General features: G+C 49.3%; 8 protein-coding genes across 8 annotated transcripts; 3 read left to right on the top strand and 5 right to left on the bottom strand.

The window, feature by feature from the left end:
- Positions 1-110: 110 nt before the first annotated feature.
- Positions 111-1,902, bottom strand: B0J16DRAFT_276410 (major facilitator superfamily domain-containing protein; the record flags this gene model as incomplete). The annotated part of the gene is made up of 5 exons (XM_046123744.1): positions 111-537; positions 604-1,151; positions 1,206-1,384; positions 1,440-1,656; positions 1,723-1,902. The coding sequence occupies 5 exons, from the start codon at positions 1,900-1,902 to the stop codon at positions 111-113; spliced, it is 1,551 nt and encodes a 516-aa protein (XP_045977891.1).
- Positions 1,903-3,741: 1,839 nt separating this feature from the next.
- B0J16DRAFT_358696 (uncharacterized protein) lies at positions 3,742-6,889 on the bottom strand (the record flags this gene model as incomplete). The annotated part of the gene is made up of 3 exons (XM_046129603.1): positions 3,742-5,350; positions 5,686-5,838; positions 6,582-6,889. 3 exons carry the CDS (start codon positions 6,887-6,889, stop codon positions 3,742-3,744), a joined length of 2,070 nt encoding a protein of 689 aa, XP_045977890.1.
- Positions 6,890-10,827: 3,938 nt separating this feature from the next.
- Positions 10,828-12,723, bottom strand: B0J16DRAFT_192802 (uncharacterized protein). Its single transcript, XM_046122823.1, has 5 exons — positions 12,449-12,723; positions 11,987-12,389; positions 11,892-11,938; positions 11,217-11,836; positions 10,828-11,157 (listed from the first exon to the last, which is right to left on the bottom strand). The coding sequence occupies exons 1-5, from the start codon at positions 12,579-12,581 to the stop codon at positions 10,942-10,944; spliced, it is 1,419 nt and encodes a 472-aa protein (XP_045977889.1). The 5' UTR covers positions 12,582-12,723; the 3' UTR covers positions 10,828-10,941.
- Positions 12,724-13,078: 355 nt separating this feature from the next.
- Positions 13,079-16,397, bottom strand: B0J16DRAFT_350380 (uncharacterized protein). Its single transcript, XM_046129042.1, has 2 exons — positions 15,792-16,397; positions 13,079-15,741 (listed from the first exon to the last, which is right to left on the bottom strand). Exons 1-2 carry the CDS (start codon positions 15,933-15,935, stop codon positions 13,489-13,491), a joined length of 2,397 nt encoding a protein of 798 aa, XP_045977888.1. The 5' UTR covers positions 15,936-16,397; the 3' UTR covers positions 13,079-13,488.
- A 550-nt stretch (positions 16,398-16,947) lies between these two features.
- On the top strand, positions 16,948-17,939 carry B0J16DRAFT_350378 (uncharacterized protein). Its single transcript, XM_046129041.1, has one exon. The coding sequence runs from the start codon at positions 16,996-16,998 to the stop codon at positions 17,863-17,865; it is 870 nt and encodes a 289-aa protein (XP_045977887.1). The 5' UTR covers positions 16,948-16,995; the 3' UTR covers positions 17,866-17,939.
- A 103-nt stretch (positions 17,940-18,042) lies between these two features.
- B0J16DRAFT_192750 (uncharacterized protein) lies at positions 18,043-19,615 on the top strand. The gene is made up of 2 exons (XM_046122820.1): positions 18,043-19,004; positions 19,057-19,615. The coding sequence occupies exons 1-2, from the start codon at positions 18,295-18,297 to the stop codon at positions 19,397-19,399; spliced, it is 1,053 nt and encodes a 350-aa protein (XP_045977886.1). The 5' UTR covers positions 18,043-18,294; the 3' UTR covers positions 19,400-19,615.
- On the top strand, positions 19,616-21,461 carry B0J16DRAFT_192751 (uncharacterized protein). The gene is made up of 4 exons (XM_046122821.1): positions 19,616-20,039; positions 20,090-20,213; positions 20,267-20,432; positions 20,482-21,461. Exons 1-4 carry the CDS (start codon positions 19,831-19,833, stop codon positions 21,411-21,413), a joined length of 1,431 nt encoding a protein of 476 aa, XP_045977885.1. The 5' UTR covers positions 19,616-19,830; the 3' UTR covers positions 21,414-21,461.
- Positions 21,462-21,467: 6 nt separating this feature from the next.
- B0J16DRAFT_350376 (uncharacterized protein) lies at positions 21,468-23,044 on the bottom strand. The gene has a single exon (XM_046129040.1). It carries the CDS (start codon positions 22,712-22,714, stop codon positions 21,509-21,511), a length of 1,206 nt encoding a protein of 401 aa, XP_045977884.1. The 5' UTR covers positions 22,715-23,044; the 3' UTR covers positions 21,468-21,508.
- Positions 23,045-23,324: the final 280 nt, after the last annotated feature.

Below are 23,324 nucleotides of genomic sequence, written 5' to 3'. Positions count from 1 at the left end.
TATTCAACACAAATCAATTACGACGAGAACGAATAATAACAACAAATATTTGATTGGAATCATCTAAGCTGACATCAACAGTGCATCCTCCATCAGACAACACCATCCTTCTAATCTCGCATATGTGCGACCTCAGGCTTTTCCGTACTATCCCTGAGAACATTCTCCTCATCCATCGACCTACCATGACGACCCGCCTGATCCATGGCTCGGGTACCCATGGCCTCCTTCGCATCCGAATCGTGAGCAACATCAAACTTGCCTCTCAGGTTCTCGGGACCGATAAAGGTCAACACAATCACATACACGTACACGCAGGCCATGAAAATGCAGATGACCTTTCCGTAATCGTATCGAGTCTCACCCTCGGCATTGTCAGGAAGGGGAAAGCGTTCACCTAGGCGGGCTTCGATGGTGGATGAAGCTGATGAGACGAGGTTACCGAGTTGGTAAGATGTGCCAACGACGAAAGTGCGGAATGCACCAGGAGACAATTCCATCAAGTGAATGGGAATCACACCCCAAGCTCCTTGGACACTGGAGAATTGTTAGTAGTCATTGGGCCAAGCAACCAAGGTGATACTTGGCTATATGAAGACTCACCAGAATTGTTGAAAGAAAGCAGCCGCAATAATCGAAGAGTCGCGAACAAAGGTGTAAGGGTACAGCAAAGCGCCACCAACGATACAGCACACAATAATGCTGATTCTTCGACCAACAGATTGACTGCAGAAACCGACAACTGTGCCGCCAGTCATAGCACCCAGATTCGCTACAACCTGGGTAACAGTGACTCTGTTCTTGGAGAAGTTGAGTTGGTTCTCCAACATGGTAGGATACAAATCCTGACTACCGTGGCTCATAAAGTTAAAGCCCGCCATGAGAAGAACGAGATAGACAAGCAGGAGCCAATGATGTTTCAGGGCGACTTTTCCCTCCTTGATAAATACTTTTCCCTTTCCGTCTGCACCGGCTTCGGCTCTCAGGCGCTGACGCTCTTGGTAGGCTTGGGTCTCGGGTAGCATGAGACGCCAGATAATAAATAGGACGGGCGGACAAGCACCGAACCAGAATAGAGGGCGCCAGTCGTGAGAAGTTGTGTCGACGAGACCTCGCGCAAACGCGGCACAGAGGAGATATCCAAAAGCGTACTAATCCATTGTTAGCTGTGAATAAGATACGATAAGAAGAATAGTGCCACCTACACCTTGCTGAAGAATACCACTCATAAGACCACGCGCCTCTTCAGGGCAGTCCTCAAGAGCTGTAGCAGCAGCATTACCATAAAGACCACCCATGGCGATACCAAACAGTGCTCTACAAGCTAAAAACTGCTGATAGGTTTGACAAAAGCCAGTTCCCTGATAAATGTCGTCAGTGTTCACTCTCGGACAAATCTCGTAGATCTGACTGCCAAGCCGATCTGACAGGGCTGTGACTTACAAGTTCAAGCACGATGAAGAGAAGATTGTTGATGACAAAGGGCCATTTTCGACCGTAGCGATCGCTTGCGATACCGAAGATGATGGAGCCAACTGATCGGAACATGAGGACGAGCGTTATGCCCCATGTGATGTCGGTTTTGGATTTATCGAATGTTCTGGCAAGACTTGTCACCGATAGTGATACGGAGAAGAAGTCGAAAGCGTCCCATGTCTATATCCAGTGATTAGCCAATTGCAAGCCAAGATGAGGTTGAAGTTAGCTCAGGTGTGGACGTACCCAGGCTACAAATGCAACGAAGAAGAAGGCCCATTGCTGGGAGTTCAGCATGCGCAGTAATTTTATAGGGTTCGGCACATTGTGCATTGGAGGTTTGAGCGATGAGAAGCGTGTTGCGACGTATCGGCCGGGCGACATGCCTTCGTGTGGCGCTCGAGTATTGTACTCGTCTTGAGTCATGATTGCGAGTCGTTGATGTACGCAGACTGCAATTGTAGAGTGCAAGTGCGGGAATCTGTGTGATAGAGATAAACTACTGAAACAGATACAAACATGTGAATGTAAGTGGAGGTATGTAGCTAAACAGGCAGGCGTGTTTGACAGGAAAGACCTTCCTCACAAGAGCGCGTCCCTCCTATATATACCTATACTGAACGAACTATTCTCGTCTCCAGACTAACCAACATTTACAAAGCACCGTCCTAACTATCTCCGAACGACGAGCGAATATCAGTCAAGCCTATCATATTTAGACGATATCGACGTGACAATGAGTAGAGCAGGCTATGATTCGTAGAGACAATTTGCGGAGCCGGTTCCTTTTGTTCGGCATCTCAGCAATAGTGCTGCAGATCTCGGTGTTTGGGTTGCAGAAGACAGGGATTAGTACTGTTTGTGTGCATCATCGTTGGTGCAGGGTCGTTGAAATGAATATTACATCACATAACGGGAGGCTTTTGTCGGCTTTTGGCTGTGGTATCTAAGACGTTGACGAGAGATTCCCTTTGACACGATAGTAAATACTTCAACTACAGCTACATAAGGATTTCCATAATCCTCTCTGTGACGTAACTCTCATTGATCATCGACTCTCATGACTTACAAGACCTTAAAGTACAGTAGGCTAGGCATCCTCCGTGCCATGACTGTCTCTAAAACCTGGGGATAGCGTCCTTTCACTGTCCGCTCCATTCCCGGCACATAGCGGCCGATAAAGTGGGGATGGGAGCCCGGTGCTTTCCTACTTCTGGTAAGCAGCATCGGCAATCCGGCATCTGAGGTGGAGCCAACTTGTCTACGGATTGACATCACCAGCACCTTCACGACCACGCGCTATTCAACTCGTTACTTTGATCGAGACATTTCAAGTCGAATATAGCCAGAAACAAATGGAAACGAGAAGTCAGCAGGGTACTCTAGTAAGATTGAGCGAAGGGATATAAGAACAGATGCTAAATGTGTAAAAGAACGAGATCAACTCCGTGTCTACCATCCCCAGGTTGACATGCATCGCATATCATCAATAAAGTATCCATCCACAACTCTAGTGTCCACAAGCTTGTTTCCCCAGAAAATGCCTCTCTCAAACAAAGTCATCACTTACGCCCGCAGATCCATTATACCCAGCACTGAACCAATCCCTTCACGACTGTGTCAAGCCGCCTGTCAAGCTTGAATGTAAGCAAAATCTAACCTCGTGCTGACGCTTCTACAGGACTTCTAGAAACTGACAAACCGTCAGTGGCTGAATGTTGAGATGCAGTGCAGAAAATGATGCAGTAGCTGACCTCACGTTATTCGTACAGCAGTATCATTCCCGAGTATCCGAGATGCACAAGGTCCACAGAGTACCGCGTCCCGTCTATGATCCTGCATTGAACGGCATCACTGTCAATTATCATCTGACTCTGATAACAGGGGTTGGCAGACATGAGCAGGATTGGTTACCGAGAGCATAATAGACGAAATAATCTAGTCATTTGATGCCAGTTTAGATTAGTATTTAGATCACTTCATTTTCGATGCCCTAAGCCTTGGAGCACATTTGATCATAAAAAAGCTTTTAAAAATGAAAAGTATATATTATTGCTCAATGAGTTCTTTGTACCAAAGGCTCCCATCCCAACGCCTTCCAGGGTATCCCTTCGCAATGTATTCCTATAAAACACATACGACTTCTGTCTGCGTATAGGCCACAACAACCAACCGAAGTAAAAAAAAACAGGTAAAACAGTCCAGGTATAATCTTCATTAGTCCGTTCGAAAGTCGCTCGTAGATTCATCCACTTATCAGTCCTCCTAAACGCCCCCACCCATGAAGGCGGCCAGGTCGTCGAGATCGAGAAGTTGTCGTTCAAAGGCCTGACACAACTCGGGCGCCGTCATATCCTGACTCGTAGTCTGGCCATCCTGCGCAGGCACAATTCCGTTCGCCATTTCCGGGCTGGGCTGCTTGATATCAGGGACGGCACTGGCACCGTGGGAAGTGTTTGATGGAGGGGGCGAGGTTGTTGGGGTCGATACCCCTCCTGAACCGCCGTTGATCGTCGCGATGCCAGGTCGCCTTGCGAGCACAACGGGAGGCTCACTATCGCCACGGACTGACTCCGAAAGTGATCGGTTAGGGCCCTGGCCTGAAACGCTGCCTGTGTGGTTCGACTGGTCGTAATCCATCGCGTCGGGGTTTGTATCAGCGTTAGATGAGATCTCGTCCTTCATGCCACTTGCACCGTGAGACGTGGAACCATGGCGCAGGGAAGTGCTGCCATTAGCAGCCGCGGCATCGTTGTTGAGTACGCGTTGCATAACGGTGAGGTGTCGCAGCCAACTGCCCATAAGAGGCCAATTCTCAGTCCCATCACTCATGAAACGTAGACCATCCTTGACAATGTGCGCGGCTGTCTCGACAGCATTAGGGGGTGTCAAGCCTTTAAGAGACAGGTAAGCGACAGTAGCACTGGCGGTAAAGGCAGAGAAGAGCATAAAGATCGGGAAACAGGGCGAATGATCCTTTTCAGAGCCAGCCTCGACTGCAGTGAGCAGCGAGATTGTGCCGTGGCAAGATGTGAAGAGGCGATCAATGATATCATGGCATCGAGCGTTGAGGCGGAACGATTCGAGATTGAAGTTAGGCGATGTCACCTCCTGCAACAAACGTCTTCGATGCACAAAGACGGTAGCGCAATGGAGCAGGCAGTGGAGCATGGCAAAAGTATAGCCGGAGCCCATTGTCATGTGGAGGTTGATCTGACCCGGCTTGTCCACGAATTGCATGGGTAGGGTAGCTCGAAGGCCCTCAATCTTGGCAATTAGATCGTTGCAGTCCTCCTCGCGGAAACTTGCGAGTGTTGTGGTTGTAAGCATAGACACGACGTCGCGCCAAATCGTTGAGGCCAGGACAATGTAGCCGAATTCGCCGATCTCGGACGGAGGCTGACCAGGTGGAACAGCGGTAGGGTCGAGCTGCTGGCGTAGAGTCTTGACAAACACAGCATTGCCAAATGCAAAGTTGATATCAGAGCAAGGCAAAGAGACGTCTGCAGTATCATGAGGGGACAGTGCAGGATATCGTCCTGGTGTACTGGTAAGAAGGCAATCCAGGATATAAATTAACCAGACTGTGCGGCGAAGGGACTCATCGCGCAGGAAAACGTCGGCGTCTGGAGATGCATGATGGCTGTTCAAGATGCGGTACATCTGAACCATGCGCGCCGCCTGGCCCAAGTAGATATAAGCTCTGACAGCATTACGTGAGCCCCATTCGTGGATAATGATCAAGCACAATGCTTGAATATGAACGAGATTAGGATGGTCTAGGTTTTGGTTTATAAGAGTCATTGCTTTGGCGGCGAATGTCTCCGCAGCCTGTGTAGGTCCTCCATAGCGGCGAATAAGGCTGGGTGAGCTCCTGCAAGAAGGTATTAGCGACAGTCCTGAATTGGATGAACTTCCAGGCTGAGAGCTCAAAGCATCACAGCATTCAAATGTGGATACGGGCGAATTGTGGGATGCGGACAAACGTGACTCGGGAATCCTCGGCTCAAACCCGGACACCAGAACGAGAAATTGGCGCAGGGTCAAACACTCGGTGACGGTGCCACCGATCGGTGTGGATCCATATGCCGGACGGATGGGCGAGTCAGGTCGAGGTGGGAAATGAGACGACGGTCGGCGTGATGGCACAACCAGCCAAAACAAACGGGAAGGGAATTACGGAGGCAGGGTTCGGAACTGGTGACGTACCGGGCTGCACAAGTCAAAAGACCATAGACCAAGGCAGCATCCAGCGATGCGCTCTTTAACTGTTGGACAAAGGATGGTTTGTGAAACGCGACGCAAGCCGGGAATGTCTTTGACACAACGCGCTCGCATTCAGCGATCAATTCGGGAGTCAGCCTGATAGAAAATTCGTTAGCAAAAGGCCTCTCAATAGCTGATAGCAAGCTGTGAACTCGGGGTGTAGGCTAGGGGGTGGCACGGCCCGTCTCATGCTCAGACAGCTGTGCTTCCAATGACCAAATTTTGGCCAAGCTACTGGGCAACAGAAGAACCGTCCTGGAAGGCCTAGGGTACCGAAATAAAGTGGTCTAGATGCCAGTCCAAGCTAGCATACAGCGACCAAAATATTTCATCCATTGTGCTCTCTCCACGGCCAATTCTTCTGATGCCCTGACGCCAAGGTAAATTTCGGGAGCACGCCGTAAGCCGACGGCGATAAAGTGGGGCTGGAGGACGGGCATGAGTAGCCAAGGCCCAGTTGCAATCGGGGAGAATAACCAGACAGACGCAGGCGCGGGTGTGCTAACGAGAGCTGGGGGACAGGACAGGGCAGGACAGGGGTGATGATCCGGCTAAGGACCTTTTGAAGGCCGGCCATTCGAATGGCAAAATGGCAAGATGAATAGAACAGGCTGAAGCTTGAAGAGCGAGTATGATGAGACGAGACAGGGAAGCGAGGCGAGGATGACTGGTCTGCCGATCCACCCGGGGTAGACAGAGAAGTGCGCGATGCCCGTCAGCCGCTCGGAAGACGTTGTGGCCGCAACAGTGAAGTGTGTGATGATAACGTAGAGAAATTATTGGGATAAGAGTAGATGACGAATGCGATTCTTGACGACAAAGAAAAATCCGCAACGTACTTGTCAGATCCTGTCTGGACGTGACGGGCAGCAGGAGCGCCAACGACGGGCTGTCGCGTCGTCTCGGCAGCTGGAGCGGCAGCAGGAAGACTGTCGCGAGGAGGACGATGAGGATTTGCGTGTCGCGCAGGACTTTGACCGTGATGATGCGCCATGCTCTCTGAAGGTAAATAGCAGTCATGCATTCCTTTTGCGCAATTCTTGCAAGGTGCGCGTCCGTTCTCGTAAACGCACTTCGTTTTGCCCTTTCTGCATCTGACACAGGCGCCTCCAGCCCTGAGGGCTGTAGATCGAATTGATGTTGACATTGGTGTCGATAAAATCTGTTGAAGTTTTTAGATGCTGGAGTGAAAAAAAGCATGGAAGACAAGTGGTGTGAGGGAGGGAAGGAAGAGTCTTCTCGGGGCTCCGTCAAAATAGCGGAAGGAGGCCGGAGGGTCCCGTGGGGGGAGGAAGGAGCGAGCGAGGCCGGGCGGAAGGCCACACGCGAACTTGGGAGGTTACCAAAGAAATTGTCCCCTAAGGCTTTGGATGCCAAAATAAGGTGAACCAAGTCCTAGCTCTAAGCTCTCATAAAGTGGCTAAGTTCTTTTGTCTCCTATGCTCTCATCCGCCAATGTTTCTGGCACCCGGACACGGGCCTGAAGAACCAGCACCACCACCGGAATCACAGAAGAAAAGAAGAAAAGTGCAAATAAAACAGGGAAATTCTCGTCGTCTAAAAGAGAGGAGAGGAACAAAAACGCTTGAGAAAATGTGTAGAACGACTCAAAAGGAAAAAAATGCCTACCAGGTACGCGCAACCTTTTGGTAGGCGAAAACAACCGAAATGGCGGCGCCGTTAAATCGGAGAGAAGAGAGGACGCCGGGGGCTAAAGCGGGCAGTGGCTGGGTCGGAGAGGCTTCACGTAAAGTCCGGCTGAGGTAAAACACACAGAGTCAAATGTCCAGGCAACAACAAGAACAAGACTCGATCTCGGTCTGAGATACTGAACGGCAGAAGTAAGACCAAGCGCAAGAAAAAATATCGTGTTCGTGTATGGTGACAGAAAATGGGAGTGAGTGGAAATGAGGAGGAGAAGGGGCGGAGGCAACGGAGGGGATAGACAGGCGAGGCAAAAACAAGACCAGAGGCGGGAGAGTGACCGGGCGGACAGGACAGCCTGAAGACAAAGGCAGCTCCAGGGCAAAGTCAAGACAAGGCAGAGCAAAAAGCAGCGCAAAGCAAATGGAAACGGGAGACGGAGAACGGGAAACGGAGGAGGGCCACGGGGGTGTGTGGGCCGCAAGCCGACAGGGCGTCTAATCCAGAAATTAGGGGCCAGTCAGTACGTACTCAGGCACTGCACCCAAAAAAAAACACGGATGAAAAACAAATGGAAGGTAACCATTAATTCTAGCAAGCTAAGGATGCCTTATTATCCAGTTCAAGTTGGCATGATAACTTCATTGTATGGGGGAATATATCTAGCAAACTAGGTGCATACAATCAACAAACAAGCTGTAGAGCTCTGTTGGAAGCTCTGGTCAAAAGCCTGAAACTGGATGAAGCTCATCTCACTCCCCGCACAAGGCGCTACGGCGTCCTCGGGGACGGGCTATCAGGGGGCCGCAGTGCCGTAGTCGCCGTGCAAATCTGCCACAAAACGAATGCCCGACAAATGTTATAAATAGCCTTATACTCTCATCAAAAGCTTTGGTAGTGCGATGAGGGTTTCAGATTCTGTTCGTGACCAGATATCGTCTGTTCCCTTGTATCAAGATGGGCATCCTTCCATCCCGTCCTCGACATCCGGCGTTTAAAACGGTAATGAGTGGGGCCAAGAGGGATGCCGTCCCGATGTACGGCCTAGGTAGACACCACTCAACAACGACTCAAAGAAAGGAGCAAGCAAGCGAAATGCTAACCTCAGAGATATTGCTTGCATGCGAGGTACGTACCAGCCACAAAGTGGTCGAGGTGAAGGTGGCCTAGATGCAGGCGCAGGTCGACGCATGAAATTGTCGCGAGGTTTCATCCATCCCCGGACTCCCCAGACGCGTGAGCACAAGCCTACTTAGAGTGACATGACAGCTTGATTGATTGATGCAACCGCAGTGGCGGCGTCAGCAGAATCATTCCTGCAAGACGCTTTATTCTCGGTTGCTAGCAACAATCTATGTCATACAGAAACCGGGGCAAGAGAATCGCACCCCCGGCATCGGTATATCCGGGGCAATCGGTAACGTCGGAGTAGAGCAAGCAAAATCCATCAACATTTTGCTATCATCACGAGATGGTTCTTAAGGTTACTGTCTTTTCACAGTATTAAATTTGCCAAGCGTTATGAACCCTGTGAAAAGAAATAGTGGCGATGAGTGCCGTCGCCGGGGCGTTGCTTCTTTTTGCTTTTGCTCCCACCCAGGCCGAACCGTCCGAGGTTCCTCCTCCCATTCACCGCCGTCTTGTTCCCCCGGACGCTCAGTGTACACACACAGACCGGGAAATTTCAAGTCAGAGACAGCCGACCAAACTAGGTACGGATACGGTGGAGGAGATGAAGGGTGGGGTAATAAGGCCGGCAGTCTCACTATCCAGGGCTGGGGCTTGTCCATCACTTTGCCCTCCGAGTCCTGGAGATATTGAATTGCCAGAATTCCCCCTCTAGGTTTGTGAGGCAAACATAGGCTTTAGTTACTGCGCCGTCTGGCCCTGAAGTCGACGATACACCATCAAGTACAATATTGTGATTACCTTCTCCTTCGCTGTTGGTAGGACAGGCAAGACGCCTACTACATCACCACCCCTTCGTCTGCATCAGCACACAGCAGTCAATATCCCATGACATGTGAAGCTCCCTCCAGCTCCTGCTCCTGCTTGTGCTACCACCGAACACGAGCTATGTTCATTTTCTCAGCAATATTGCCAAGTGGCTTGAATAGTTAACCGCCGTCCCGTCTGCAAGCTTGTCTTGGCCCCTCTTAGATTGGTTGTAGTGGTCACTAAGGCTAGAGCTTCAGAGCCTCACTATCCATCATCTTTCGATGTTCTACTCTGTGGTCGGCAGTCTCTGCTAGCAATCGTATTCATGCAATTGCAATGGTCGTCTGGCTTCAAATATTCTGCTTTTTGTGTGGTCTCCATATTCGCTCCCTAAACTCCGGCCCGGTAAATGATGATCCGAAATAGAGGGGCCATCGGTGTCGCCCGCTGATTTCTTCTTCCCCTCCCAATCAACCAGCTCCGCACGCCAACTTCATGTTGAGATTGTGGTCCGACCATTGAGAAGCTTCAATGTTTAGTGTTGCAATCATGTGTGCCTCTCTTCGATCAATTTATTCATGCTCATCTGAAAGCGAATACCTGCTTGAATGTGCTGTACGAATCACCTCATCTCCCATTATTGGCATGTCCTATGACACTTTCGGATGGTATTGAGCGGCCGGGACATGGTCCAGGTCTTGTCGGAACTGCATCCTCAACCTCCGCCCGGCGCCATTCTATCCCATCTCTGGACCCAACACAAGGCTGCAATTTCCTGCTTCCAGAGCCTATGGTCAGTCGTTCCTATCAATGCACTCGCCTTTGAACGAAAAATGTTGTTTGAGCTCGCCGCACTGGCCTACAACTTCACAGACACGTCTTCAACTCCTGTTGTCCTCATGAAAAGGAGACGCGTCCGGCAGAAGATTTACGGTGGGGCCGTTTCCGAGTTGAGTACAGTGTTTTATTGTCTACGGCGACACAGTACCGCGTTTTGTTCGACAATAACCGGTGTTGCCTTGGAATGAGACGATCAAGTTGTCCTCATAGCAACAGTCTGTCTCGTGTCATGGCAATCATCTACATTTGCACTCCCACATATATACACTAAAACCGTTGCAATAACCGACAACTTTGACCTCTTGGCGATAGCACACAGACTTACCGTTGGATGCTCCAACTGCGATGCCGGCAAGTCAATCACCAAAACGGTACCCACCTCCGTCTTGATCGGAGACGGCCGTGACGTTCTGACAGGGGGCGGGGAACGAGCTCGACGATCCGTATAGTTAGCACTCGCCGCTTGCCGCTTTTACCCAACATGTACCGTGCCGAAACTCTTCGGATGATTCGTAGCCCGTACTCCGAACTCGCGTCTTCGTATCCCATTGCTATGGAGCTATACTCCGCTACCTACAGCTACAGCTTCTGGTTCATGTAAAAGTTCATGTTGTTCTCAATGGTTAAGTCGTACAGACACACTGTCACACAGTTCAGCTGTCCTTGATTCTTTTATTCATTTCTTCCATCAATTCGTCATACACTGTATCATCAACAAAAGTGCCGACTTTTTTCTTCCTCTATAGCATACCATATCATCTTGCTAAATGGTTTCGTTTAGGCCTTGGTCTCGCGCACAGGGAGTGTCTTTTCCTTCTTACCAGCATCCTTCTTCTCGGTCTTCTCGGCTTCCTTGGGGGCCTCCTTGACGAAAGGCAGGAACTCGGGCTCACCAGGGATGTACTTTCGCAGCACCTCGGGTACAACCAGACCATCCTCGGTTTGGTAGTTCTCGAGAATACAGCACAATGTTCTCTCAGTAGCACAGAGTGTCTGAGAATGCCGATTAGCATGTCGATTAACGCGCACAGGAATGTTGGGACAAGACTTACAGCGTTCAGAGCGTGGACGTACTCCTTCTTACCACCACCAACAATCTGCTTGCCCTTCTTGGCACCATGGCGAATCTCGAGCTCTCGTGTCTGGTAGTCTGTGCAGTTGGAGCATGAAACAAGCTCCTTGTACTCCTTCTGGAAGGGGAACCAAGCCTCCAAATCGTACTTCTTGGCAGCAGCGTTGTTCAGAGCACCTGTGACAATACCAACAACCTGGTAGGGAAGGCCGAGGGACTTGTAGAACTCCTCGGAGTTGGCCATCATTTGGTCGAACTGGTCCCAGCTGTCATCGGGGCCACAGAGGACGAACTGCTCAACCTTCTCGAACTGGTGAACACGGAACACACCCCAAGCATCACGACCGTGGCTGCCAGCCTCCTTTCGGAAGCAAGTACTGTAACCACAGTACTTGATGGGGAGCTCAGCAGGCTGAATCCACTCTTCGGCGTGGAGGGCGGAAAGGGGCTGCTCGCTGGTGGCGATCAGGTATCGATCGGACTCGGAGGGTGTAGGGCCTTCAGAGACACGGTACAGCTCTTCGTCGAATTGGGAGAGCTGGGCGGTCTTGGCCATCTGGTCGCGGTTGAGCATGAAAGGGGGCTGGTTAGGGGTGTAACCTATGCGCAAAATCGTTAGCGGGCGGTAGCTGGCTCAAGATCGAGCGTCACATACCCTTGCCGAAGAGGAAGTGGGTGGCATAGTTGACGAGGGCCAGGTTCCTGTCAACGTTAGAACAACATTGGTTGTCTTTCATCTTATCAACTCACAAGAACATTCCGTAGCCAGTCAAGCAGTAGCCTCGGTGGCCTACTAGCTTGACACCTCGGACGGGGTCGTATCCTCCAAGTCGCAGGAGCACATCGTGGTGGGAGAGAGCGGCCTGCTTGGACTTGTCGAAGATCTCGGGCGCCCATGTTCTCTCGATGGTGTTGTTATCCTCGTTGTCGCTGACGTGAACGGAGTCGTGGACGTAGTTTCCGACGAGCTTGGCCTTGACCTTGAGCTCAGCGTTCTTGGCTGCAGCAAGCTCCTCCTGGATCTTCTTCTTCTCTGCCAACTCCTCCTTCTTCTTGAGCAGGTCGGTCGCATCCTCCTTGGCCCTCTTCTTAAGTCCAATCTCCTTTTGAACGCCGTTCATTTCTGTGCCAATCTGGGTGACTCCGTACTGGGCTTGAAAAACGTTAGTACTGCATCGTTTGAAGTGACTGTGAAGTTATTCCGTGACTCACTCTTTCGCGCATCTTGCCAGAGGGCAATAACCTCGTCAACCAGCTCTACGGGAGCATGTCGGCGACGCTGGCTCTCCCGAATTTTCTCAGGGTTTCCACCGCGCTCCTCAATGAAATCCTCAATGTCCAGCATCTTTGCGATATACGGTGCTGCTTTATTCGTTCGGTCTTGTTGGGCCTGATGGTGGATTTTTTTATCGGTGTTGATAGCCCAAGAAGGAGGGGGAGGGGCAGTTTACGGATCACCTGACTACCTACCTAAACATGGAGGGGCAATTTAGAGGGTCAAGGTGTAAGTTAGTAGGTTGGTTGCTGGACACAGAACAAGTGCAATACAAAGCCAAGAGGAGTTACAACCTCACAGTTATTCTCAAGAAAGTATATCTCTTATAATCGCTTCGGCAAATACTCTGAGTCAATGCTCTCGTTTCGAATATCCGTAATTTGGGTTTCTCAGACCACACATGTCAATCACAGGGCAGTATCGGCCCACTTTTGGACTTTAGAGATACAGGGTAGAATGGTATTGAGTAACGACCGTCTGACTCTATCGGCAAAGAGTCATGAAAACATGTGGCCTGTGTCGTTGATGACAATTGACTCTTTTTCCGTCATTCGACATAATAGATACATTGGAAAGTAATCAAATACTTCATAAATGTTTACTTCCCAAAACAATATTTGTGGCACTGACTGCGATGCAGAAAAGCAACTGACTTGACGTAAAGACAAAACGAACATTCTAGATAATTTACATAGTTTCTCGTCTATACTTGTATGTCACATTATTGTCGTGGTGTTATTTGGGTGGAAGGCCCTTGGATCACGGCGAGTGTTTGCTCTACAATTCATCACGTTAAGAAATAAATGAGGAATTAACGCAGAAGAGAAATATCACACAAGGAGAAGGTCGTGAATAAGAAACGTGAAAGAAACCAAGAATATCTACCTAGACAAAGGTCCCTCCGAACTAATTACTCTCAACCTTGAGAACCCATTGCCATCCTTGAATGATCGTTTCCAACTTACAGTCTTACATATCAACACTCCTTCGCTACATCACCACTGGGCATCGAAACAGCATACTCGAGACGCAACTTGACCGCTTTGCCCGCATTCAGCGAAACATCCCATGAAATCTGTCCGTACTTCTTCAGGGATGCTGTTGCCTTGCCCCAATCCTTATCCTCTGCCGACTCACGCCCAGGAGCCCCAGCTGGTTGACTAGGTCCCTCGGCTGTAAGCCCACGAGGAGTCGACAGCTCGACACGCAAACGGTCATCCTCGGAAACGGGAATTTGATCCTGAACCAACAGATTGACGGGTTTCTCAGCAGTGATGCGGGTGTTGTGCACCGTAACAGTACGGACGTAGACAGAGCTGTCTTCCTTGTTGAACATGCCGCTCGTGCTTCTTCGAACATCGGGTTTGGGATATATGACTTTGATCGATGAGTCAACGCCCAGACCGAGAGTAAATCTCCCACCAGAGCTACATTGAGGGATCTTAGTCTGTCCCATGAAGCTACCATCAAGTGTCAAGCTTGCTGGTCCGGGGAAGAGGGTAAGTTTGCTGGTGTTCTTGAGCTTAGCCTTTAGATATGCAACTGGCTGATATTTTGCTACAATAGTGTGGCTGAACTGGACATTGGTGAACTGCAGACGAGCGACACGCTGCTTCGATACTGTGAACTTGGGCACCAGGGTCTTAAGACCAGGTAGATCGAACGTTGTTGTGAAGCCCGTCTCTTCAACCAGTGAATTTTGGAAGTCGATAGAGGGCTGAGCTTCCGGTGCTCCTGCATCTTGATTGGGCTCATGTAAGAACTGGTCAAAGTCGAAATCAACCAAATCCCCTTGCTGTTGTAGCACCTGCTGTGGTTGGACAGTTTGAGCTTTCTGTTGCATCTGCTGCTGCTGCTGTTGTTGTATCTGGCGTTGATCTATTGCCTGTTGACTTTCTTGTATTTGATTCGCTAGCATTGCCGACCTGGCTGGATTTGGTGGTAAGGAAGGCGGTAATGTAGGCGCACCGCTATGCTCCTGCCTGGCCATCATAGATCGTTTCTTATTCTGTTGCTCGAGTAACATCAGCTGCATCTGATAGTCTTCCAACGCATTCCCACCAATACCGAAAGCTACTCGTCTGGAGTGGCTCTGCGGCGGCTTTAACCCCTTGTTGCGAGGAAAGGCCTTTTGTTGACGCTCTGCATTGCTCTCAAGAACATCGCTAGAACCATGCTCCGAGCTCCTGTTACCCAGCTTGATACGCCAGGGTGTGAGGACAGGATGCGACTCATCGAGACTCGAAGATGAAGCTTGGGAGGTGGACAAGGTGATCTTGCAATTCTCCCAAGTCTCGGACGTGGTATTGTGAAGACCAGCATCAAAGCATAGGGTACCCATAGAGTTAACGGTTGACAGCTGCATATCATAACTCGGAGTCCAGAAAGCCGAGTCCGTCACATACGACAGAATGAGGTGGCATGAGGATATGTCTTCCCTCTCAACAGTCTTACTTCGGGGCCGTTGGGCAAGGTCAAACTCACTAGACGTGGACTCTCGACGAGACGAGGCCGGCGTATAAGACGGGTGCACTTCGAGCTGGATGTGTACGGTGTAGCAATATCGAGGCCAGCATCGAGCTCGTTCATCACGAATGCGTTGTTTTTCGTTGCGACGCTCCTCAAGTCGTTTCTTGCGCTGCTCTTGCTTCTTCCTTGCAGCTTTCTGGATCTTGGCCTTGCTCTTATTTTCTTTTGCCCGGGCCTTCTCTGCAAGTCGAGCCAGGCGTGAATGTTCCTTGGTGGCATTGGCGATCGCTTCTGTAAGCTGTCTCTCGTGCTGCACACCAACCAAGCGCTCTTCAAAAGCCTTGGTGTGCTCTTTCTGATAGACTTCGAGCATCTCACTAATGTTAACGCCCTCTCTCTTGTCGAGAGAATTTGAAAACACGTCGAGAATCTTGATACGATTATCGGCATTGCCCACAATCTCCCTGGCCATCTGACGTTCGTCCTGAAGCTCAATAAGCTTCATCTTGACTTCCAACAGAGTCTGGCTCTGCGGTTCATCTGATGGCTCCTCATCGTCTTGGTCACCATCTCCGCTTTCGAAATCATCATCATCATCGTCATCATCCGAGTCAGGGTAAACTTCGTCAAATATCTCACGGTTGGGTAGGTATTCGACACTTATACCAGTAATGGTAGCAGCGCCGCTTCCTTCAACCATGACAGAGTGCTTGTCAATGGTAGGACTCAGACCGACGATGGAGATTTCGTTGATACCAGGCTAGCATGGTGTGAGTAAGCAGAGAGATTGGCCATATGAGCTCCACTAACCTTCAAAGGCACATCCTTGATGTCCCGCTTGACCTGGGCTTGTGCAGGGAAGAGAGTAACGGAACGAGTGCCAAGGTCACGAATATTGTATTCCACATTGTGCCCAACGTCAGCATCAAAGGCTGAGGGGAGATCGAGCATCATGGGCAACAGCAGCTCGGACGTACATGAAACAACAATGATGGCAATGAGAGGGTCACGATGGTTGATATGATGGTGCAAGTATAGATGAGGCAGATGACAGATGATAGAGTGGTCTTGTTATGAGAGGTAGGATGGTCTGGGGTGAATTGGAGTGTATAATGGGAGGGGAAGGAGGACGAGTGCTGTTGAGCATACTGGACAAGACATATGAGGGGAGGAGACGGGATACTTATACTTGTCCGGCAAGGCAGATGCGGACCACAGAGTCACTTGTACCAAGGATGAGGCAGAAGATATCGGAGGCATAGAATGGAAGTGATGGTAATAGAGTAACACTAACACGATGCCATTTGGCATTTAAAGTCTAATTGATAAGAATGAATAAATAATGATCGATAATTATTCCAAAATGAAAAAACTAGATACCGGGTCGATAAAAAAGATAGTGGAAATTGGTATCACTAGAAGAATACGAGAGAGTGAGAGTGAGAGTGTAAGCCTGCAGTTGGTGGGGGATGTTTGTTCAGTGGTCGCCTGATTCTTGTGCCTGAAACTTCAGGTAACTTTCTCGTATGGTTCGCCGGACTCGGCACGAAGCCGATGGTTGCGATATGAGTAAGAATTTATAATCATATTTATCCTGGGCAATTGATTGTTTTGTTTTGCAGATTTTACGCTTGTATTTATTAACAATTGTGTTACAGCAGTGCCAAATGATCAAGAACGAAACACACGTTTACCGAGTCAAACACCCTATAGCTTCGCGTGTTTTCTGTCACCTTCATAGGTACTTACAAGTCGTTAGATGCAGCTTAACGAGAATTATAGCAATCGAACGCTGCTGGAAGTACATGCGTTTGAAAATTCATCCAAACTTGTGCCATGACTTGATTGCGCTGCTCAGATGATCCATGGTGCTTTCATGACAATCATTTACGACAAACCTGACCAGGCCGTTGACCATAAATCCAAATGACTATAAGATGCCCAATGCCAGCAGTATACTCCCAGATATTGCGCTTGCAGAGCCACCTTGATCGCAGACATCTATTTCCGTAGCATGTACTGGCGGAGTTATTATCGCCAGAGTACAAGGTCACGATACACCTCAACAGGGCGCGAGCCTCAGGAGACCATATTTCGTAACGCTGTCTACGATACGCCTGCAGACATGGGAGACTATAACGATCCACTGCCTAGACCTCGGCCTCCAAGACGAGACAATAATCCGTCACTCAGAAGTGCAGCAAGAGTCCGAGATAGAAGACAGAACAACATCGTCGTACAACTGTATGATCTCGAAGCCCCAGGTGGCAGATTTGGACAAGCTGGAGAACGATTCAGCATCAATCAGAACGTCTTGTTCACATCCTTACCCCGGACCAGAAATGCAGTGAGGCGAGGAACCCTCCAGCTAGGCAGTTTCTTCATACCTCAAGACATGGCAGCCCATCCGCCGCATATTATCCATCAAGCATTGTACTTTCTATTCCGCCATCTCCAAGACTATTCCCGGACTGGGGTTATCGACATGTTTGGAGCAGCCGAGCTGGAGATTGAAGATGACCCATCTCGCGACTTTGCAGTAAATCGCTGGGCGGGCATGATGCATGCCCTGTGCGTGATTCTCGACAATGAGCGAGGACTAGGGTGCTCCGACATGCTCTTGGCTGAGATTCTCGACTTTTTCGAATCTCTCATCCGCGATGTTCACAACCTCGTTGGATGGGATGAGGCAGCCATCCTTTTTGAAGCTTTTGCTGGTATTTTCAGGACTACACGAACAGGTTTGAGGCGCCAGGTTCGCAGGATCTGGAATCGATTTGACCCAGAAGTGCAGGAACAACTGTTGGGCGACATGAGACGTGCATTGCCGGTTGAGGGTGTTGATGGCAAGGCGCACCGCATGTATAGAACATTGGGGTATTAGAACAACGGGTCATCAATCAATTGGGACAGACGAGTATGTAATCTTCAGTAGTTACTAAGAATATCACCTGCTGCATATCTTACTTTGGACTTCCCGTTCCGTCCCAGCCTCATGAATTATGAACTCCGAATTCCATCACCCCACATGAGCGCCCAACCTAGGTACCAACCTATCCCTGCTCGTCTGAGCGTCATGGTCATGGTCTGGCCTCGTTTATTCAGCCCAGCCTCTTTCTGTCTTCTTTTCACAGACAAAAGCCAGCGCATGCATACAAATGAATAGTCTTACCTTCCTTAACTGAACCCTCTAACTGAGATCTCTGTTCGGTTATTTGGGCCCCGAAATTTCTTGTTCGGTGAACCTGAACCTGCCATTGACGCCTTTCTTGTCTCTTTAGCGAAACAACTGTCTATCTGTTAATCGCCCGCCATGGATGAACGAGCACCCTCTCGCAAGTCAAACCAGTCACCGCTCCAAAACCTGGATCCTCAACCCATTCGCAGTCCATCTCCTTCGCGAGAAAGGGCCCGCGGTGATCGCGACCGTATGGGTCGCGATCGTGGGTATGAGCGAAGTGATCGCGGATATGATCGAGGTCCAGAGAGGGCGAAATCATACCCAGGTCCTGAAGCTCAGCAGTTTGGAACCCAGCAATTTGGCACACAGAATCACAACCCTCAAGACTACTATACTCCAGCATACAACCCTCAGAACAACTACAATCCGCAGGGCTACAATCCTCAGAACTATCCTCCCGTCAGCGGTCCTCAGACAGGAACAGGACCTAATGACCTCCCGATGCGCCCGGCATCTGAGTCCTTTCTTCCCAACCATCCCGGGGTTATGGCCAGCGCAATAAAGCCACCTAACCAGATGGTGCCTGCTAACATCCCGGCTGACTTGGGAGAACTCCGATCTCTTAGGACGAACTGTCAATTCAATCTGCGCGAATACATCAGCTTGCAGCGTCAGCGCAAAAGTGGCGATGCTTCAATCTCCGCTTATGAACTTGAAACTCGTATTCGCAACCAAACGACCTTTGTTGTGAATGATCTCAGGATCCTGCAGGGTGAAGTGCGCAGCATCGCCAAAGAAGCCGAAAACCATCGCTGGCGAAGATGGATCATTGGAGGCGCTATGTAAGTTGATGACCATCTTGATTCATCTTTATAATTGCTAAGCAATCAACAGCGCTACCTTCATCCCACTTATTCGCCGCTTCTGGCGACGAAACGACGACGACGAAGACTCTCACTCCTCGGCCAACGACACCGAGTTCGCCTTCAAGAAGTCCAAGGGTCTTCTCGATCACATCAAGGGCGGAGTCTTAGGCAAGGGCCGCTTCGCCAAACTTGCCTTCCTCGTATTTGCTGTGCTTTTTGTATTCTCTAACGAGGTGTCAATTCGTGTCGCCCGGACTGTGCAGAAGCGACTCAAGAAGCTTGCTGCGCGAATTGAAAACGGTGACCCGGATGTCGACGACAAAGATATGAAGGTTCTTGAGGGTTGGCGATGGAGGGTTCTCCTGTGGTAATGATAAGATGGATACATGATGATAATGAGATGGAAATTGGGATGCCGTACATAAGACGAGGACACGATTTCAACGACGCCGACGCGATTTCATTTTATTTGTTATGATTGTCAAGAATGCAACGCAAAAGTTTATTTCATAAGTATATCGGAGGTTTTGAATAATATCCAATCTTTGGTCATTGTTGGAGTTGTTTTCTATGGTGGACGAAATGATTGTGTTTCAGAAGGTGCGACCTCTGAAGTGGTCGCTAAATTATACAGCCGGAGTTTCCCTTACGTGCACTATGACCAGCAAACTCATCATTTTCACCAACAGCTCAGATCAATCAACGTCGCAAATCACCCAGCTTCATCGAATCGTCCTCAATATGGTGATTTGAGACGTGAAAACACCAAAAAACTATCCGTTATTCACCTCAGTCCTTCAAGATGGGCGAGAAGAGGAAGGCTTCGCAAGACCTTCGAGGTTACACGCTCCCTGTCGACAATGGCGATCCGAACCAACCAACAGCCATGGAAAGCACCCTTACAGGACCAACGAAGGATGATATAGCTCGAGATCATCACTACGCTGAACTCTATGCTAAAGCGCCTGATTTTCAGCAACTTGCCCTTCAAGATGCAGACTTTTCGCGATTGTAAGTATTTCATCATCAAACTCGAGTCGCTAAATCTCATAGACCACTAGGTGGAATCAGCACAAGACTGACTTCTTCAATGATCCGGAGTGTGTTATGCAATTGACAAAAAGTCTTCTCAAGTTGGACTTCAAACTGCAGCTTGAGCTCCCCGATGATCGACTATGCCCACCTGTGAGCTTCCATCCACTATTTTGACGCGTCATTGTATCTAACGCGTCTTGCAGGTCACCAATCGACATAACTATATACTTTGGCTGAAGAATCTTCTAGACAGCTCCTCATATGAGAAGAATGACCGAAATGTTGTTGGGTTAGACATCGGTACAGGTGCGAGTTGCATCTACCCACTGCTTGGCTGCACGGAGCGTGATTGGAACTTCATCGCTACTGGTAGGCTCTCGAATTGCCGCAATCAGCATATAACTAATAACAAACATAGATATCGACTCAAAAAGTCTCGAGTATGCTCGCAGGAATGTGGCGCTGAACAATCTTGACCAGAGAATCAAAGTTGTTGAACGAAAACCCACGGATAACATCATCCCACTTGATGATCTGCAAGTCCCAAGCATCGCGTTTACCATGTCTAACCCACCCTTCTATAAGTCCGAGCAAGAGCTCATCGAAAGTGCCAAGAAAAAGTCCCGTGCGCCCTTCACTGCATGCACAGGCGCAAAAGTCGAGATGGTCACTGACGGTGGTGAAATTGCTTTCGTCGACCGTATTCTCAAAGAGTCTCTTGTCCTCCGACAGCGTGTGCAGTGGTACACATCGATGTTTGGCTTCCTGACGAGCTTGATAGACTTTGTGGACAAGTTGAGAGAGCATAATATCGACAACTACGCTGTGACAGAGTTTGTTCAGGGAAACAAAACGAGACGTTGGGCTATTGCGTGGAGCTTCGGAAACATGCGGCCTAGCCAGGAAGTCGCACGCGGCATCAAGACGGCAGTTTCCAAGAATGTGCTTCCTGAGATCACGGAGGAGAAGGTTGTCGATATGCGTCTGAGTGACAACGTCGGCGACTTTGCAGACAAGTTCCGCGCTGAACTTGCGAAGCTGGACTTGATCTCATGGGAATGGGACTCTGAGAGACTTGAGGGTACTGGCCGAGCTGCTGGTCGTGTCTGGGCACGAGCATGGCGGAGAAGAAAGCAGAGGGGAGAAACTGATGATTCGAGCGCCCAGGTAGCCGAGTGTGCCTTTGCTTTCAGAGTGTCTGTACGAGTTGGCAAAGATGATGTGTCGGTCAGTTGTCGATGGTTGGAAGGCCATGATCCTGTCACCTTTGAGAGTTTCCGAGGATATCTCAAGAAGACTGCGCAGGCAGTCTTCAAGCCAAACAATGCGGAGGCACAAAAGTCTGCTTAAAGGACATTTCCCCGCCACTAATACTGTAATAATAGAATTGTCTTAATAGGATCCGGCTAGGACTAGGCTCCGTGTAAAGTGTACATTCTGTTTATCTAAGCTTTGGTCTTCATCCGAAATTGTAGAAGATCCGTCATGACTTCCGCCTTGCTCTTTTCCTCCATTAGAGCATCTCTGACAACGTCTTGTTCCGAATCAGGAGCCATATTCTCGCTTTTCGGAGGGTTATTGTCCAAGTTTGTTGGAAATGAATACCCCTCTCCCACGGCAGAGATAAACATTTTAACCTCGTTGCTCAATCCATCTCTCTTGTACGCAGAAGACAGGACTTTCCACGTACTTTCTACCAAAGGTAGTGCATCTACAGTTTCCATTGGCTTCCCAAAAGCACTGCTTATCTGGAAGAGGTTGACAAGCCGATTGATATCCGCAGATTTGTTCTCGCCTGCTGCGTGAAACAAAGCTGGGTTGAACCATAAACCATCACCCTTTTTCAGTGGAAGTGAAATGTAGTTATCCAGAAAAAACTCATTGAATTCAGGTAAGCGATACGCCATATAGCCTGAAGCAAAAGACTGGCTGAACGGCAGGAGTCTTGTCGGGCCACTTTCGAGGGGCATATCGACATGCGCTACAGCGCCTTGGAGAGTCAAGCATTGGCTAGCAACTTGCATAGCTCGAGGGTATCTACCGCAACTCTCTGCAGACATGAAACCCAAATGGTAGTCGCGGTGCGAAACTTGGGATTGTCCTCCAGGCCGGACGTTGTTGACTTGCGTGGTGATGCGATATCCAGGACCAAGCCATGAAGCAAAGATGAGGTCGAGATAGGGATTCGAGAAGTATTCGAAGAAAGATTCAGGATCTTGCAGACCATGTTTACTGAAGGAGTTCCAGATTCGATCATTTTTGCCAGCACTGGCGAAGTGATCACCTGCTGTTTTCGCGCCTTGACTTTCCTTCTTGATGATGTCGTTGAATGCCGCTGTTGATTTATCGATTACATCTAGATCTTGGTAGAGACCAGATGTGACAAATACTCCTGGTCCATGGAGAAGGATTCTATACCACTCATCCTGAAGTGCAGACTTTTGGTCTTCAGTCAAGGTCGAGTAATTTGCAAGGCTGTAGATGGGTACGTTGTCTTTGATGTCTGCCGCAAGAGGATAATCTTTTTTAGTTGTCTTCTGGGAACACAGCTCTTTGAAAGCGTTGATGGAAGAGGAATCTGATAGCTTGAACAGGCGCTCTTGCCCTTGTTGTGACAGTAGATCACTGGTCGTGTGGCCGTTGGTAGCCATTGTGTGTTACTGTGTTGCTATGTTGTGATGCGGGACTGCAAAGAACTAGGAGGAAGCTGTTTAGTACTTGATGAGAAGTTCAATAGGAAATTGAGGCAAGAAATACTCAACGATCGGTGAGAAATCCGAATAGACCAACGGCTTGTGCAATACTTATCTAGCGTTGTTGTGGAACAGTATGCAGTGACAAAAGAGGTTGAATGGATCTTGTAAGTGATGTACAGGTTGGTCAATGCAGGGTAGATTTGTCAGAATTATAGCGAATAATTTAACCAGACGTCGAGGGATCGGAGGCCAATCAGAATTTGGAGCAACAACAGTAGTTTGAAGGCCACAATGCTTTGATACTCTGTCAGAGGCCAGTATGCGGGGTTGAAACAAAACTAGAGGAGACATTCATGCCAAAATACCTCGCTATCAGATCTCGTTGGCGGAGGTTAGAACATGATTTCTGACAGAGTGAGACAAGGGCTGGTGTCCGTGATGTCCCTTTCGAAAGCTCGATGATAGAAGGATCGCTTCTAGAAGTTAGTAGCAGCTGGAGGCCAGTATTACCAGAAAGAGAACAGGTAAGTTAGCTTAGGATTGGCAAGATGCTGAGTCCATCGTC

Source organism: Fusarium flagelliforme, assembly GCF_020744385.1.
Source record: "Fusarium flagelliforme strain FIESC 12 MPI-CAGE-AA-0113 chromosome Unknown B0J16scaffold_8, whole genome shotgun sequence".
NCBI lineage: Eukaryota > Fungi > Ascomycota > Sordariomycetes > Hypocreales > Nectriaceae > Fusarium > Fusarium flagelliforme.
The sequence above is the reverse complement of the archived record's forward strand: the minus strand, read 5'-3'. Positions and strand labels throughout refer to the sequence as shown.